The sequence below is a fragment of the Lissotriton vulgaris genome, chromosome 2_1 (assembly GCF_964263255.1).
Source record: "Lissotriton vulgaris chromosome 2_1, aLisVul1.2, whole genome shotgun sequence".
Classification (NCBI taxonomy): domain Eukaryota; kingdom Metazoa; phylum Chordata; class Amphibia; order Caudata; family Salamandridae; genus Lissotriton; species Lissotriton vulgaris.
The window spans coordinates 734,518,175-734,535,444 of NC_141687.1; the positions used below are offsets into that span (position 1 = coordinate 734,518,175).

At 45.1% G+C, this 17,270-nt stretch overlaps 1 protein-coding gene across 1 annotated transcript in view; it reads left to right on the plus strand.

Annotated features, from left to right (window-relative positions):
* The window catches only part of PDE3B (phosphodiesterase 3B), a 1,395,287-nt gene that overhangs the window by 988,862 nt on the left and 389,155 nt on the right, over nt 1-17,270 (plus strand). Inside the window, exon 13 of the mRNA XM_086956022.1 lies at nt 7,173-7,372. Coding sequence (XP_086812148.1) covers nt 7,173-7,372 — 200 coding nt within the window. The remainder of the gene's footprint in view (nt 1-7,172; nt 7,373-17,270) is intronic.

A 17,270-nucleotide genomic window follows, 5' to 3' on the forward strand; every position in this document is an offset into this window, starting at 1 on the left:
TCAGATGAGCGGCCCAATAGTAGGCCTTAACGCCGGAATGCTCTTTCATATTAACTTTGTTTCTTTTTTTTATCTTTAAAGGTTTTTCAGAACAAAAAATAGAAAGGATAGGTAGGAAGAGTGAAAAGGTGAGGTTCAAGAAACACATTACAGGTTGTACACATGAGATAGGTTCATAGTGTTGCAACACGTAGATATATATACATTCAGTTACAGAGGATGAGGATAAACCGTCATTAATAAGCACATGCTCATGACAAATAGTGGTCCGTTAGAAATGCAAGGGGTGCCGGGCCTGGATGGGGCCATAAGTTAGGGAGCTGATTGGAGGGGTATGGTGGTTGATGCATCACTGGGTAATTGGGGGGACTGCTATGAAGCAGAGGTATCTAGGGAAAGCAGGTAAGTACAAATTGGTTACCAGATGTCTTTTGGTGATGCAGAGGGGTGTTGTAAAGAAGAGCAAACTTTGCTCGATAAGTCACAGTAAGTCATACTAAGGAGTCAAACATTCTTGGTGGGATGCACCCTACTGCCCCAGTGTATTACGATCTCTCTCTTCGCTAATAAGTGAGCAATGGCAGTGTACCTGCAGTAACCCACTGGGATGGCTGAGACATTGCCCAGCAGCGCCAACACAGGGGAGGGACTCAAAGTCAGGGGAATAATCTGTGAAAGAGTGTTACATATCGCTGTCCAATATATGGCAATGTATGGGCAGGTCCAGGTCAGGTGGAAGAAGTCTGCCCCCAGAAAATGGCATTTAGGGCAGTGTGAAGGCCTGGTAGTATCAATCTTGGCAAGCTTGGGAGGTGTTGTGTAAGAGCGATATAAAAAGTGGAAATGGAGAAGTTTATGATGGTGGTTGGGGGACACAACCTAAATTTGTGAACCGCTAAAAGCCCAGTCTCGGTTGGATATAGTCCTCTTCCCAGCATCATCAGACTCCACTGTCATGTGTATGTTTGAGTGCCATACATGCGCAGTAGAATTTTGTGATCAGGTGGGAACCCGCTGAGTCCGTGATTAAGAGTGTAAGTGGGGAGGGGGCGAGTTCTCAGGGGCGAGGTGATAGGGGGGTATGCAGGTCTGTAACGTACTGTGTAGCCTATTAAGGATAAACCTGTCCATATGTGACGCTGTCTCGTCCTGCACGACGGCTGGAAGTGATCGGTTAGGGCTGATCTTAAAATACATTCCCAAAGGTGCATAGGTGAAGCCTGTTCATGGTGTGTTGTACCAACTTCTCTGCCGTGAATGGTAGCCGGTGTTCAGGGACAGAGACAGTTCAGGAGAGTATAAAAGTTCAAAGCCGAATGTCCTGCAGTTTATATGCCACTCCCAGCATGCTGTGGATAAGATCTGAATATCCATCTGGTCTAACTTGAGGCTCTGCAGCAGCAGCCATTTTAAAGGATGCAGGGTCTGCTAGAGCTTGCTCCGGCTTAATGTAGGGTAGGTGTGTGTTGGGGTGGAACGAGTAATAAGCAAACTGGGCCAAAGCAACCAGGTAGTACAGGTGGAAATCCGGGACGGTAAACCCTCCTCGGTTGTAGAGGAGGGTGAGTGCTTCTCAAGCAATCTAGGGCCTACGATCGGCCCAGATTAATTTGAGCAATAGGCTGTGCAGCCGTGTGAAAAAGGAGTTTGTCGGCGGGATGAGAATGCTTACAAAAAAGTACAAGAAGTGGCGGTGAACTTTAATTTTAATGATAGCTATGCGACCAGCCATGGAGAGGGACAATTGGATCCAGCAATCCACCTGCGTAGAAAGTCGATCCATGGCAGGCAGTAGTTCAGATGGATAATCTGCTGCTTGTTCCTGTGGAGGACGATCCCCAGTCGGGTGAACACCTGAAAGGGTTCTCACATAATAAGGGAGTGGTGGCTTCTATTAGAGGAAAATTTTCAGATTTCGCCCAATTAATACGTAGACCCGAATGACTACCAAATTGAACTTCTCCCTCACTAAGGGTTCCAGATTGTTTGAGGGATGGCAAACAAATAATAGAACATAGTTGGCGTACATTGACACCAGGAGAGGGCCAGATTTAAATTGAAGGCTATGGTACATATGTTGCCCCTGCAGTGGATGAATTAAAGGATCCATGGCTATAATAAACAGAAGGGAGGGATAGCGGCCAAAGATGTCTGGTGCCTCTGGATATGGAAAGGGTTCTGAGATGGAGCCATTAACCCGAAGACGGGCAGTGGGGTTAGAATACAGCAGGAAGACTAGGGCTGTGAATCTGTTGGGGATGCTGAGCTTGCGCAGCATCGCGTGAAGGAAAGTCCTTTCAAGGGAATCAAAAGCCTTCTCTGCATCCAAAACAGCAACCACTGAGAGAGTTTCTGGGGATTCTTGATTCAAGACGGAGAACACAGCTCAAAGATTAAGGGTAGTAGACCTATGTGATATGGACCCGGTTTGGATTGGAAACAATATTTGATAAAGCAGGAGCGATAACCTGTTGGCCATTGCTGTTGCTAATATTTTATTGTCAAAGTTAAGTAGGGACAGGGGCCTTTAGGATGAACAGTGGGTGGGGTCCTTTCCTGGCTCAAGAAGCAGGGAGATTGCCACTTCATGCATTATTGGGGTAGGGCCCCATTGGTTAAGGAGTGAGCGTAGACTTCTAAAATGTGCAGAATCAAGACGTGCTTATACGCCTTATAGAAAGTGCCTTGAAGGCCATCGAGGCCGGAGACCTTCGAGCCATCTAGAGAGTAAATGACCTTGCTGATCTCCTCCTCAGAAAAGTCCCACTCAGGAACTGTGACTGCCCAGTAGTGAGCCAAAACAGGACTACTTTCTCGGGGTAGATTAGTCGAGCTGCTGCGTTCGAAGACAACAGAGTGGTAAATAAGGATTTGTAATAAGAGACCAGCTCCCGGATTGTGGCACTATTGCTTGTAACATGGGTCCTGTCATCGATGGATATCTGGGATATGGCCTGCACCTCGTGGGGAGCGCAGGAGGCGCACCAGTGTTTGCCTGGGGCGGCCTCTTCGCCGTAACTGCATGCTGCTGCGTGTTTGACCAGTAGGGTGACTCCTCTGTCTGCCAGGTCGTTAAATTCCTCTGAAGATTGAGCGGTTGTGAAAGGACAATAAGGAAGGGTGGGGAGTAGCCTCCCTATCAATGGACGTCAACTCGCGCTCTTTCGCTCCAAACTGTTGAGGTTGTCCTGAAATACTCCGGCCTGCTTCGAATTGCAGACGCTGCATATATATACACCTTGACAGCATCCCACAAAGTGGCATACTGGCTTCACTGATCCCGTATTAATCTTGAAGTATTCGATAATGGCACTACGTAGCTCTGAGCACAGAAACCTTGTATAGTAAGACAGTCGTAGGAAAGGACGAGCGATGCTCCCAGATCCTGTCATATGGGAGCGGGAGTTGCTGATTAACTGGATCATGGTCCAAGAGCGTGCGTGGCAACACCTGTACCTCTTGAAGCCACGGGCTAGAGGTCACCGATAGTCCAGGTGGGATCAAACAAGAGTGTGGGGCTGAATAGAAAGTGTAGCCTGTGGTAGTGGTGCAATGCATGACCAAAGCTTCCTTGAGTATGTGTGCGTCTGTCATGTAACGGAGAATACGCAAAGAGCTTGAGGAGTCCAAGGTGGGATCCAGTAATAAGTTCAATTCACCGCCCAGCAATATGAAATCAGAGTCGAACCTGTCCAAGAAGGTGGAGATGCTGTGGAATAAGGTGAGGGTCATCCATGTTAGGGAGCGTATGTTAAAAAACAGAAGTTTCCTCTCCAGCATCATCACTGTCACAAGCAGTAACTGGCCCTAATCGTCTGCTATATGAAATATATGCTGTAGTTGGCAGAGTATCTGTTTGGCCCCAATGCCGCTGCGAAGTGGTGGGGGGCGTCTTATGTGGGGGGAGGTGTGTTTCTTGCAGAAATGCAACTTTGATCCTGTGGCCGTTAAGATATAAGACCAATTTGCCCTTTTAATGGCTATTCTAAACACTAACATTCCAGGTGAGAAGCACCAAAGCTATAGAATGTCTAGAGTCCCCCATCGAAAGAACAGTCCCTAGCCCGCATGTATGTTTACAATTGACATCGCCTCATGCAAAAAAGAGGGAAAGGTGAAAAGAGAAGAAAGACCAGAGTGAAAAACAACCACAACTACACCCTAATAATCCCACCCCACACCAGGTGAAGAATGCCCAGCGAATCCCCATGACTTCCATTCCATGAACAAAAATTCAACAAACCGTAATACGGAGACATCCATGGGGGGCGGGTAACGCTTCAGAACTCATTGCCCATTCTGCAATATTTGAAGTAATGTTGGATGCTCTGGAGGGCAGAGAATGGTAAGGATGGTTCAGAACTTGGTCCCCACGACATAGAGGAGAGTGTAACCCTGCCGCAGGGGATGGGGAAGGATGTGTGCTTGATGGAGCAGGTCAGCCGGGACAGAAAGGTTTGGGGCTGGCTGCTATGTTCAAGTCTGGAGAGGAGCGACCTGGGGAAATGTGAGGAGAGCAGTGTTCAGAATTGCCCAGCTGCTTGCACAGGGTGAGGACATCTGTTGGAGTATCAAAGAGCAGTGGCCTTCCATCTACCATTTAGCGGAGCCTGGCCAGGTGCAGCATGCCATATTACAGTCCATGCTTTGATCTGTGCCTTCGCATCAGTGAATTTCCGCCGTGCCTCCTGCACCGTAAGCGTGAAGTCAGGCTAAATCAAAAGCATACCACCCTGGTACTGTAAATGGGCTTTCTCCCGGGCCAGTTGAAGGAGTGCATTGCGTTCCCTGTAATTTAGATTATATGCCACGATAAGGCATGGTGGTGCCCCTAGCAGGGGCGTGGGCCTTCGAATCAATGTGCTCTTTCAACTATGAAGGTGGAGGAAAAGTGTTGGGCTCCCAGGATATTGTCGAGCAAGTTTTCGACAAAGTGTTCAGGGAGCCCCATGTTTGTGGATTCCACCAGGCCAAGATTGTGGATGTTATTTCAGCAGACACTGTCTTCTCCAGCCTTCATAGTAGGGTAGCATTGTTGTCTTCCTGGGTCAACACCAGCATCCAGCTGCGTACCACCATGCCTTTCCTGGCGCTCCCCCATGCGGTCCAGGTGAGCCGCCAGTGTGTCAAAACACACGTCAATGGCAGGAAAGCCAGCCTACAGCTCTGTCACAATAGCTGTGGCGCCCCCGAGAGGTCCGCCGTCTCGTGCGCTTCATCAATATCTGATGGAGGGGCCTGGCGGTTCTGATGATCTTGATCTGTTGACCCGTCAGATGTGAGCTTCCGCTGCTTGGGGTTGTTGCCCCCCATGGTGGGATGGCGTTTGCAATGCAGTTGGGATCCGGAGGCCGAGGAAGGTGACTGGGGATCGTAACACCAGTCTAGGAGGTTGCGTGGCCCTGCTCAGTGAGGAAGGGTTCCGCTGTTGCCACCCTGTGCAGCCAGTTCCTACGAGGGGTCCGTGGTAGAGGCCACCGCCGCAGTCACCAGCAATGGAGATGATATTGGCACAAAATGCTGTGGAGGCACCCCAGCCCCACGTAGAGGGGCGATGGACTGGAGGCCTCAAAGCAGAGCGTGAGGGGGTGGAGTGCCGCCGGCGTGTGCTCCCTTTTAGTGGATATGGCCTGTAGGAAGTAGATGCAGTTTATATGCGGCTCGGGTCCGGTCCCGAAACAGAGACTTCTAGACTTCCCCCGCCGCCCATGGCACAGCCCGCAGTGCAGCAGGATCAGTCATTTGGCAGGGAGGAGGCAGCATCCCAGGCCTGCGCTGGAGGTGGCTACTCCATGGGGGGGGAGGGACCCACTGCCGAATCCCACCACACCGGAGCAAGACGGAGGCCCAGCCGTACGCCACTGCCTAAGTCTCAGGCCTGCCCACAGCGTGCCCACCACAGGAGTCTCTGAGGCGGGGCAGCACAGCCCCCCCAGTAGGGCAGGCAACAGGGCCCCAGCAGGATCATCGGGGGTGGGGGGCTAGCAAGGCATCTCAGGCTCACCTGTGGCCCCGGGTCGCTGCGGGCCTCTGAGGTGGGCTGGGCCGCACCTCCCCTCGGTGGCTCATACTGGTCAGGAGTGGGCGCTTTACCTCAACGATGGGTCTCCGCATCTCCCAGGGGGTAAGCCAATCCTAAATTTCCATGCTGATGGTTGGAGAAGCGAGGATGGAACCTGCTACCCATCTGAAAGCGTGCATTCGGTTCCAGAGCTTCATCGCTGTGCGGCCATGTTGGTCGGTGGCTCGGCCACACCTCACGATTAACTTTATTTTTAACGTGCAATGTTTATTACATTTTGAATTGGTCCAGAATAACCAAATAGATTAAGTTGGAAAAATAAATCCGATAATAAAAGGTACTGAGATATGAATAGGAAATGCCACCAACGTTTTAAGGCCAAAGCATCTGCTTTATACAACTAAGTAGTAAAAAGCAACCATTCCACAATACTATTAGAAGCTGTCTGCCTTTTCCGTGGGAAGAGATCTTATCTTGACAGTGAATATGGCCTAAACAATGTGAACAGCTTTTGTAGAAGTACCGTAAATGCATGCAGCCAGGGGCAGTTACAAAAAAAAGTTCCAGACCAAAGCGAATGAAGACAGTAAATCGGTTATGGGAACTGATATGAGCACCTCTTTAACATATACTAAACACAAGAGATTTCACAAGCACAGCGGCAAACCTAAAAACATATGCTGTTTCTTCTCACTTGTGAGCTTCTTGGCAGTATTAAGAGATTGGCAGTATTAGTTTGAAATAATAATGCTGTAAGTGCTATTTATTGATGTAATTACAGGTGCACAAACTGGTCTAATGTAAACATGTGGCTGGCACTTCGGTGACATGCCTGTCTTATCGATCTCAATACTGTGTGAATGCATAAAAAGACTTACCAGCTCTAGCTCTCAGTATGTAAATCAATTCTGGACATTACGTTTGCTGACCGCTGCTCCATGCAACATGCTGTCTACTTCTCCTCCAGCAGTGAAGTCTGAATCTACGTCCAGGTCATGACTTTAAATGAACTTAGACTTACTACCCTGGACCCTGCAGAGGCATATTATAGATGTTGTGGACTGTCTGTAAAATGTCAGTGAATGATACTGATCATTAAGAGATTGCTTCAAGGTATTATAAATTTAGTGGATTACTCTTTTCATCCTAGATTCATACAGTGGAATTGGACCAGGTCGAGTAGCCTACATTTCGTCTAAAAGTTGTCCCATTGCTGATGACAGCTATGGATGCTTGTCATCCAATGTACCTGCTTTGGAATTAATGGCTTTATTTATAGCTGCTGCAATGCACGACTATGACCATCCAGGACGCACAAATGCATTTCTAGTGGCTACAAATGCACCTCAAGTAAGTTACATATTTTCAGTAAATTCAAAAACGAATTGTGCATATACCTTTTAAGTTTTTTTCTTTTATAATGCAGTGGAAAATTGAAATATGCATATCATTAATACTCTTTCATGGTTTCATTTAAAAAGTTGTGATGGCCAGCATTTTGTCAAGGGATTCCCACACAGCTGACATACTGGATTTTTGAAGGTGAGGTTGATGATTCCCATTATTGAAAATAGAGCTTGTCAGGGCTGCACCAGTTTTCATTTGGGTAAGCACAATAGCATTAACCCGGAGGACCTGTTTTCTACAGCCATAGGTTTATTTTTCTTTTTTTTAGCACAAACTAGAAACAAAAACATCAGAATACTTTACAAACACCATTGACATGTGCAAAGAACATAGTAAAAAGACATAGATTACAATTCACAACATGCTGTCCTTCAGTAAAGGTAAGGGATGGCAAACATAGAGGAGTGGTAAATCATTAGGTTATGCCAGATCCAAAATAAAGGAACATGATAAATTATGCCTTTGGATGTTTCCAAAATGAAAAGAATTTGGAAATGCTCTCAAACCAGTAGGGTGAGAATTATATACTGGGATGGCAATTCCAGTGACAGCCCATGCAAGTTGTGACTTTTTAGAAATTTTTGAATTTTAAAGCTACTAGAGGTTTTCTTTCATTGAGGCATTTAAATTAGATTGTGGAACTGGCATGCACACCCTTATGAACAATCGAAGCAACCCTCAAATGGGTATGCTGTTTAATGGAGTAAAATAGCTTTCCAATACAGAAATGATGCAGGTTAGTCTTGGAGTCCTTACAACCAGTCTGATACTTGCATGAAGCATAGTCATCAGGTGCTCAGACATGGTTTTGGGTAACCAGTTGATGAGAGAAACATCAAAAGCTTGAAGCAGAAAGCAAACTCAGATTTCTTTGGGACCACATGTTATGAGGATAAAAATAAGTAGAAGTGACTATTTGATAACAGAAAGATGCACAGTGAAGGAATAATCCAGCCAAATACTTTTAGGTACAGCTCATTGTCATCTATATACTTCGAGTCCATGAGGCGGATTATTGGCTGAGTGCGACACTGTGGCTATTTGTATGCTCGACCTGAGTGCCGCATTTGATACCATATCTCATATTATTTTGGTCAGGCCGCTTTGAAACACTGGTATCGGTGGCAAAGCGCAGCTTTGGCTGACCGCATTTCTGCATGGGTGCACCTTTCAGGTCTCACAAAAGACATTTCACTTGATGGTTCGCTCTTTTCAGCAAGGAGTGCCACAGCGCTCTTCATTGAACCCAACCCTTTTAATGTCTGTCAACCCGTAGGCGGAGATCATTGAGCGTTATGGTTTCACCATCATTTTTTATGTGTTCATTATACGCAACTCATCATCACCATATCTCAGAACAGCGAGCTCATGGCCTCTTCTCACCGTGCCTGTTATTCAGAGGTTGGTGCTTGGATGGACCTTAACTGAGCGAAGCTGAATGCCAGGAAGACAGAGGTCCTGGTTCTAGGCAAGCATTACAATATCTGGTCCAATGCTTGGTGGCTCGACTGTGTCGGTCCTCCACCATCCCTAAGGTCAAGAACCTGGCATCTGGTTTGGCGAGAATTTTTCTTTTGATTCCCAGAGCAATGCCCTTGCAGCAAAGTGTTTCAGGATGCTGAGATCCCTGAATTAAATTCTCCATGTTCTCCCAGATTCCACCCAAAAAACTGTTGTCCAGGCTCTGGCTATATCCAGATTAGACTATTGCATTGTCCTTTAGACGCAACCTGAATCTTGTTAGCAAAAAGCAATGATAGAGCTTTGTGACCAAAAATAAGTAGGATTCTGTTGTGGGACACATCTTTAATAAAATGTGGTTGCAAACTGAAGGTTGTTGAGCTCTCTTGCTTTTCTCTGCTTAAACCACAATGAGAAAATGTTTTTTGATCCAGCCTAGATACTCCTTTCTTACCTCCTCTGCGATCTAAATAACTCTGGCCTTCCCAGCTTAACCACAGTGGATTAAATTGAATGTAGCCATTGGATAGAATTAACTCTATCCAAAGACAAACAGTCCCTGATAATTGACCAATTTAGTTCTAATTCTGGGTTTGTACACATCAGAATCCACCCCATCAGGGGTTGTAGAGTTAAAAGGTCCCCACAACCAGCTCAGTGTGAAACATTTGTGAAGCGGTAGATTGTGGAATTGGGAGAGGTAGTCTTAAAAATGTGTTGTTTACCATCTGTATGTCTCTAACCTCTTTGTACCCCCAAATGTCACTCCATTAGCTTGCCAATGAGATACGTTTGGATTGATACACTTTGAGCAAGGCTTTGACAAGTTTAGCACACAGTTGGCTTGCGAAATCGAGGACTGACGCTAGATTTAGCCATGAGGTTTTTTTACCTTTCTAAATGGATCCCAGCTCCTCTAAATATGAAAAAGTGTCTACCCCAGTGATCTCTTTTTCCCCAATGATGCGTTTACTATGCTACTTGCTTTTAGGACCTAATATCATGGTATGGGATTTGGCATAATTAGTGGCCAGGTCCAAGGTGTTCATAAAATCCACAAAGGGTTTGCGTAATAGGTGGAGTCCCACCGTAGTCCTGGCTACCATCACAGCGTCATCCATGTATAGGAGGGCCGAGATACCCTGCGGCCCTGCTCGCAAAATGTCTTTACAAGCTGCAGACAATATGCTGCCATGTAGTACTGCAACAAGCGGGGTGGGGTTGGGTCGTGGATCCTTTATCAAGAAGTCATGCGTCTCTGGACATGGCTGCAACAGCAGGGCATGACCCTGGTGGTGCATCACATGGCAGGTTCTCTGAATACCAGGGCAGACAAACTCGGCCGTCAAAGCCTAGCGGATCTTGAGTGGTGTCCCCCATTAGGAGGTGGCACAAGGATTCTTTTAGCAATAGGGAGAGCCTTGGTTATATCTGTTCTCCTCCTAAGAGAACGCGCAAGGTCAGCAGTATTGCATGTTGGAGTTTTCCAAGGCCGCTATTGCTCGGAGATGCTTTTCATCGCAAGTGGAGCTCAGTCCTCTTGCATGCTTTTCCGCCCTTAACGCTTCTGCCCAGAGTTATCAAGAATGACTGGGCCCAAGTCATTCTTATGGCTCTGGACTGGGCATGGAGAGTTTGCAGACTTGATGCTCATTTGAAGCAGCTCGAGATACCAAGCAAGCTGCCCCTTCAGGAGGATTTTCTGTCACAACAGCAGGGGAGGGTTCTCCACCCGAACCTGTCAATAGGATTCAAAGGAAAGTGTAAGCATGAGTTGTTTGGTAACTCTGCTAACTACGGGAGTCTTACTGTGATCTTTGCGTGCACATGTTTTTTTCAAAGTACTGTGCATAAACTGGTTGGTGTTGAAGAGTTCGGTGGGCTGTATGATGTTGCCGAAGAGAGCAATGAACAGAGTGAGGAAGGGATGAAGGATACTACTCAGTGAGTGAAATTGTTATGATTATTTGAGCCACAAGCTTGTAAAACAGTTAAACGATTTATACAAACAAATCAATAATACATTAAATAGTCGAACTACGAATTTAAAAAAAAAAGAAAATACTAGCCATAAGCAATTCAAGACCCAAATAACATCATAACAGGCTACATATTGCACAATACAAAGCAGTAAAAATCTTTAAAATTATATATGTATATATATATATATATATATATATATATATATATATATATATATATATATATATATATATATATATATATATATATATATATATATATTTTTTTTTTTACATATTACCTATTACCTACTGGCGGTCGCCAGTAGGTAGTTATAGTTAGGATTTTTTTCAATGCAAAATCTCAAAATTCTACTTGGAATAACTTTGGCGCCGGTTGACGAATCTGCCTGAAAACTTCCTCAAATTTGCCTCGCGGAGCTCCGGTCCTTCCTTAAAAGTTTCGGGGGGATTCGTCAAGCGGGGGCCGAGATAAAAGGGGGGTCCCAAAACGTGTTTTCCCCCATGTTAATTTCCATAGGGCGGTCGAACTCCCTTTTAGCCCGAACGGCTGAATGGATTACCAACAAACTTGGCAAAATTGTAGGGACTGGTAGCCCAATGTGCCTTTGCTATGTCTCAAGATATGTGCTCCAGTGGATTTTGAGTAATTTAGGTTCAAAAATATATATATATATAAAAATATATATATAATATATATATCTATGGCAGCGCCCCGGTACGCGCACCGGGGAGCGCTCTGGTCGCGCCACGTGAGGTGCGCACGGAAAGCTGATTGACTCTCGGGTGTCTGTAAACATTCGAAACAGTCCGGAGTGGCCGCCATCTTGTGTCTCGGTAGGATCGAGACACAAGAGGTGGCAAAAAAAGGGGGAAATTACCATAAGGGGCCAGGATAGACCCCCCTGACCCCCTAGGTTTGATGTGGGGGCTATAATAGGGTCCCGTGGGCAAGAAAATATATTTTTTATTTAATTTGTGTGGGGGGGGGGGGGGTGCCCGGTACGTGCACCGGGGAGCTGACCATGGGGAAAAAAGAATGACAGTTTTTAAAAAAGAAGCCTTTTTTTTATAAATTGGAGGTAGTTCTAAAAGGAACTGTTTTTTTCTTCTTTTTGTTGTTTTATATTTTTTTTATTTTTTTTTAGCATTTTGTACTTTTTTTGGGTTTCTGAACAGTTTTATATTTTTTTTGTATTTTTCATGGGGAGAAACGAAAAAACAGGGAATTGAAAATGGCTCAACTGGAGCAAAAAAAAAAGAAAATAAATAATTAGGGTTTATTGGGGCATTTGTGGTTGTTCCCAGCAAGGACGATGAGCTTTACGCTCTGTTCTCCGTCGGAGATGGTCTTCCCACAATATTTACAGATAATTCGGAAATCTGCAAATCGTGGCTGAATGCAAGGCATCGTCTCACTTTCCTCTGGTGCCGACGGAGTGGGTTGCTTCCTTTTTGAGGTGGTGCTTGTGGATTGGGGAGGGTTACTGGCCAGTTCCCTCATCTCTGCAGCAGAATAATTTATTGGATGCTTGCGCTGCATGTGGCGTATCATCGTGTTGTTTCCAAATGAATATTTCTTGTTCGGGTTTCCCCTGGAAAGTTCCACGCCACAGATTTTGCAAGTCACCTTGGCTGCATTTACTTTTTTCTTCCCCACTGGGATCGAAAAAAACTCCCACATAATGTGTGGTCTTGGCTGGTATGGGGTATTTTGTTCTTCAAGCCATGTTCTCCTCTCCTCTTCCTCCTCCTCTTCCTTCTCTTGTTGACCACCAATGATATCTTGAGGTGGTCCTCTTGGTGGTTGTGGTGGTGGTGGTGGTGCAGATGCACCAGCTGCTGATGCTACTGAAGCCATTATATAGATCAAAAAGGTACAGAGAGGTACAAACAGGTCTTCCTACGTCAAAGGACAAAGTCAGAATAAGGAAAAAAGGTGGGGTCTTTCATCCTTTTGAAAAAAAAAAATGTATTGAACCAATGAAAAGTGTTATTTTAGGTCACATGACCAAGGGCTTCATCATTATGAAACCAAAACTGTTATGAACCAATAAAGTGTTATTTTCAGGTCACATGACCCGACACGGTTACGCTACGCGCCCAGGGGCGCATCGCGTAAGCGCGTCGGACGCCTACGTTGCGCGATCGTATTCGCTCGAGTGCTTCCGGGGACGCGGCTACGCAATACGTCACAATCATGTTTTCGTTCGCGATATTGGCGCTTACGGGACGCTCCCCGGTGCGCGCCCCGGGGCGCTTCATAAAACTACGCCTTCCAGGGCGCTCACCGGGGCGCACACCGGGAGCGCTCCAAGGCAGCAAAAAAAAAATTGATATATATATATACAAAAAAATTATTTGGCAAAATTGTAGGGACTGGTAGCCCGATGTGCCTATGCTATGTCTCAAGATATATGCTCAAGTGGTTTTTACGAAAATTAACTTTGAAAAAAATATTTATTGTGCTACATTGGGCTATATATATATGTTATAGCCCAAATGCAGCCCAATGTAGCCCAATGTAGCCCAAAGATGGCCACCAGAGACAAGAAAAAACAGATGTAGCCCAAATATCAACCAGATGTAGCCCAACTATAGCCCAATGACAGAATGTACCAGAGTGTTCCAAAGAACAACTAGAGCGCTAACTGTCTTACTTATAAAGTTAGACTTATAGTTAGGAATTAGCATTAGAAAAACCTTTGAAATTCACTAAAAAAACCATAGGTTTCACAGCAGTTATAGTTAGGAATTAGCATTAAAAAAAACCTTTGAAAATCACTGAAAAAACCATAGGTTTCACACCAGTTATAGTTAGGAATTGGCATTTAAAAAACCTATTAAATTCACTGAAAAAACCATAGGTTTCACACCAGTTATAGTTAACTGGAAATTTTACTGACCTAAAACCAATGAAATTCCACGTTATAGTTAGTTGGACTCACTATAACTTGCACGCCTGCAATGCACTGCTGATGACGTCACATGTTACATCACTCATGACATGGTCAGTTGGGAAAGCCTCTAAAGGCAGAATCAAATAAAGATTGTCAAGCAAGTGAGAAAGGGACTTGGCCAGAAGTCTAACTGTTTTGGGCTAGAGCAGGGAAAAACATTTGCTGTAAAGAGAGTAGAAAGGTCCCCTGAATCTAACTAACTCAGCAATATATAGTAAAATCATATCCTTAATGAGTTTCATCTCCCTACGAAACTTTTGGAGACTCATCTTAACCTCCATCTGAGTGCTTTCCTTGATAGTACCAACTCTCTTGATCCCTCTCAGCACGGTTTCCGGACGACCCACAGCACTGAGTCGGCACTTACAGTGGTGGTCGACTGAGCCCGACGCTTTTTAACATTTACGTTGCTCCTCTCGTCAGGCTTATAAGATCCTTTGGGCTGGAAGTTCTCTCCTATGCCGACGACACGCAGATTATGGCTTCCATCTCCCAATCTGTGAGCCTAACTGCATATAATTTTAAAAACTGCATGGAGGCGGTCGCCGGATGGATGGTTAAGAACTTCCTCAAGTTGCATGGCGAGAAAACGGAGGTCCTTATCTTTGAGGGAAAAAGTGAGATCTGGTCTATGGATTGGTGGCCGTCTGTTCTTGGGGCCTGTCCTATTCCGACATTTTCTGCCCGGAATCTAGGGATCATATTGGACACCTCCCTTTCTCTGGATAAGCAGGTCAGTAGAACTGTGTCCACTTGTTGCAATGCCCTGAGGATTTTAAGAAAGATCACTCATTATCTCTCCCCTGAAGCACGCAAACAGGTAGCAATAGCGGGCATTACCTCCTGACTGGACTATTGCAATGCCCTTTATCTTGGCATTAGCAGTGGTCTCATCCAGCGCCTCAAGACCGTGCAGAATGCGGCTGCCCGGTTTGTTGCAGGTGCTCCTAAACGTTCCTCGGGCACCACCATCAGAAAAGACCTGCACTGGCTTCCCATGCAGGCAAGGATCAATTTCAAGGCTTTATGCCTTACTCATCGTGCCCTTAATGAATCTGGACCGGAGGCTATTCGTGCCCTGGTGGCCCATTATGTCCCCGGGAGAACACTCCGCTCTTCCAGCAAAAACTTGCTTGCCGTTCCCCGTATAGCCAAGGTCAGGTGGGGAGGAAGGTCCTTTCGCTTCCTTGCGCCCAGACTTTGGAATACGCTCCCTAATGACCTTAAGGTGATTTCCTTTCACACTCAGTTCCGTAAGGCACTCAAGACCTGGCTATTCCAAGAAGCCTATCTCTAATTCCCCCTCCCGTTGATATTGAGCCCTCTGGTTATCATCCTCAGCGCCTTGATGCCCACGGGTTTAGTTGCGTTCTTTGTATACAAATTTCCATTAATAATAATAATAATAATACAATCCCCATGAGGAGAACCAATCAGGATCAAACATTGTACGAAAACAAATGTTTCATTCTTCTTTTCAACTACCACAGAATGGAGTCTCTGCATGAACTTCAGCTGGAAATTGGTAGCGGGATGATACAATTGTGTCAGGTTGTTCCCTCTCGCAGGCGCAGGGCTCAATATTTCGCTCTCTAAGGAACATACACAGATAAACTTTCACACAGAAACAAAAAATGCATTTTAATTAACATTGGCTGCCAAAGCTTTGCTTCTGCAAAGTTGAAGGAACAAGCATCTGCAATGCAATAGGTCTTGCATTAGTAAAAGTTTGAACTATTAGCGTTGCTGATAATAATGCAACGCCAATAACTGAAACATTTAGTGATGCAAGACCTATTGCATTGCAAATGCTTGTTCTTCTTTTCTCTTTCTTAGTTGCTCCTATGTAATCTACTCACAGGTTAAGATTTGGAAAGAGAACAGAAGGGCTGGGTTTAGTAAGCTTCTTGACTGTATTACTCTAATTACACAGGCTCTTTGCCGTTCTGTACCCTCCTGCCGATGCCTCAGCCACCTACCTGAAAACATAGCCCACTTGACTTTCACTATATCTGTTTCTATTATCAATATTAACTAATAATAACACCCACTAGTATAAGTAGATGATGCTGATAGATCGCCACCAGAAAAAAAGCTAAATTTACCCCAAAGCTGTTTGGTGCGAGGAGATTCGTACACGGCCGGGCACCACCTGTGCTTGTTGCAGTTCAACGCACACGTGATGCTGATCACGTGATACTTAATTAGTAATAATCATAAAACATGATTCTGTAAATGTTTCATTCAGGTTGCTTGGCAACTTGCTTGGTAACGCCGGGAAAAGTTACCTTTTCAGTTCCTTCTCGAAACGAGATTGTTTGTGGCGGTGCACAGAAGAAGTGCTAATTGGTGTCCGGGGCCCCCCATTCTGTTCTAAAATTTAAATGACTGGGCGCGCGTGCACACAGTGAGTGTGTGGCGCGCGTCGTGACACCGGCATGCTGAACATCAACTGTCATCATTACGCCGCATGCGACCCCCACCAAGGTTTACTCTATCTTATAGTAAGATCATAAAAGGCAAAAGTGTATTTACAATTATCCGTAACACATGCATGTTCAATAAAAATGGTTAACATACGCTATGCAATACACAAATTATTACATTATACAATAACCTGGTTAGAACCTGGCACGGAGACAAGATAAGAGAACAGACAGAGGCGTCAGCGTGAGCACATTAACACACAGCAACCAAAATGTTTGTATAAAGTTCAGTTTTCAATATTCGACACAATAGCAGTTTCACTGAGTCACGTGGGAAACACAACATAAATGTCCCACCTTCAAAAATCTCGAAGGAGAACTCCAGCTAGAATGCCTGTATTTTGCTACTACAATGAAACTGCCTGTCCACTTCATCATATGTCACTCTAAGGACTTTGTTGGTAAATATTGGCATTATGTAATTCTGTGGCATCTGCATTTTCCACACATACCACATAATCCACCATCTGCTGATTTATTTTTTTCTAGTTTAGGCAGATCAGAAGTTACTGAAAACACTAAGAAGACTTCTGACCTTAGACGGCTAAGGTACCAGGTTATGGGAATATTTTGACAAGCTAGTTAGAATGCTGTAATTCAAGACAGATGTTGACTACATTTTGGGTGTGGGAGGGCAATTTCTTTTTTAAGTAAAGCACTACCATGCACGCCTTAAAGACCACCAGGCAAGAACTGCTTTCCTCAGTAAAAATATAAAATGCACAGCAGATCGTGCCAGACAACCAAAACACTGAAAACAAAAAAGAACATACAATAGGAACTTCAGTGCCAGAGTCACTATCATTATTTCTTAAACTGAGGTATTAAATAGTTATGAGCTACGCTCTGCAGCACTACCTTTAGACGCCAAGAGCACAGTGGGTACAATTGCCCTGATTCTAGCATTCACGTGCTTCAGTGGCTGTGGAATGTCCGGGTGTTTGAAGGGGAG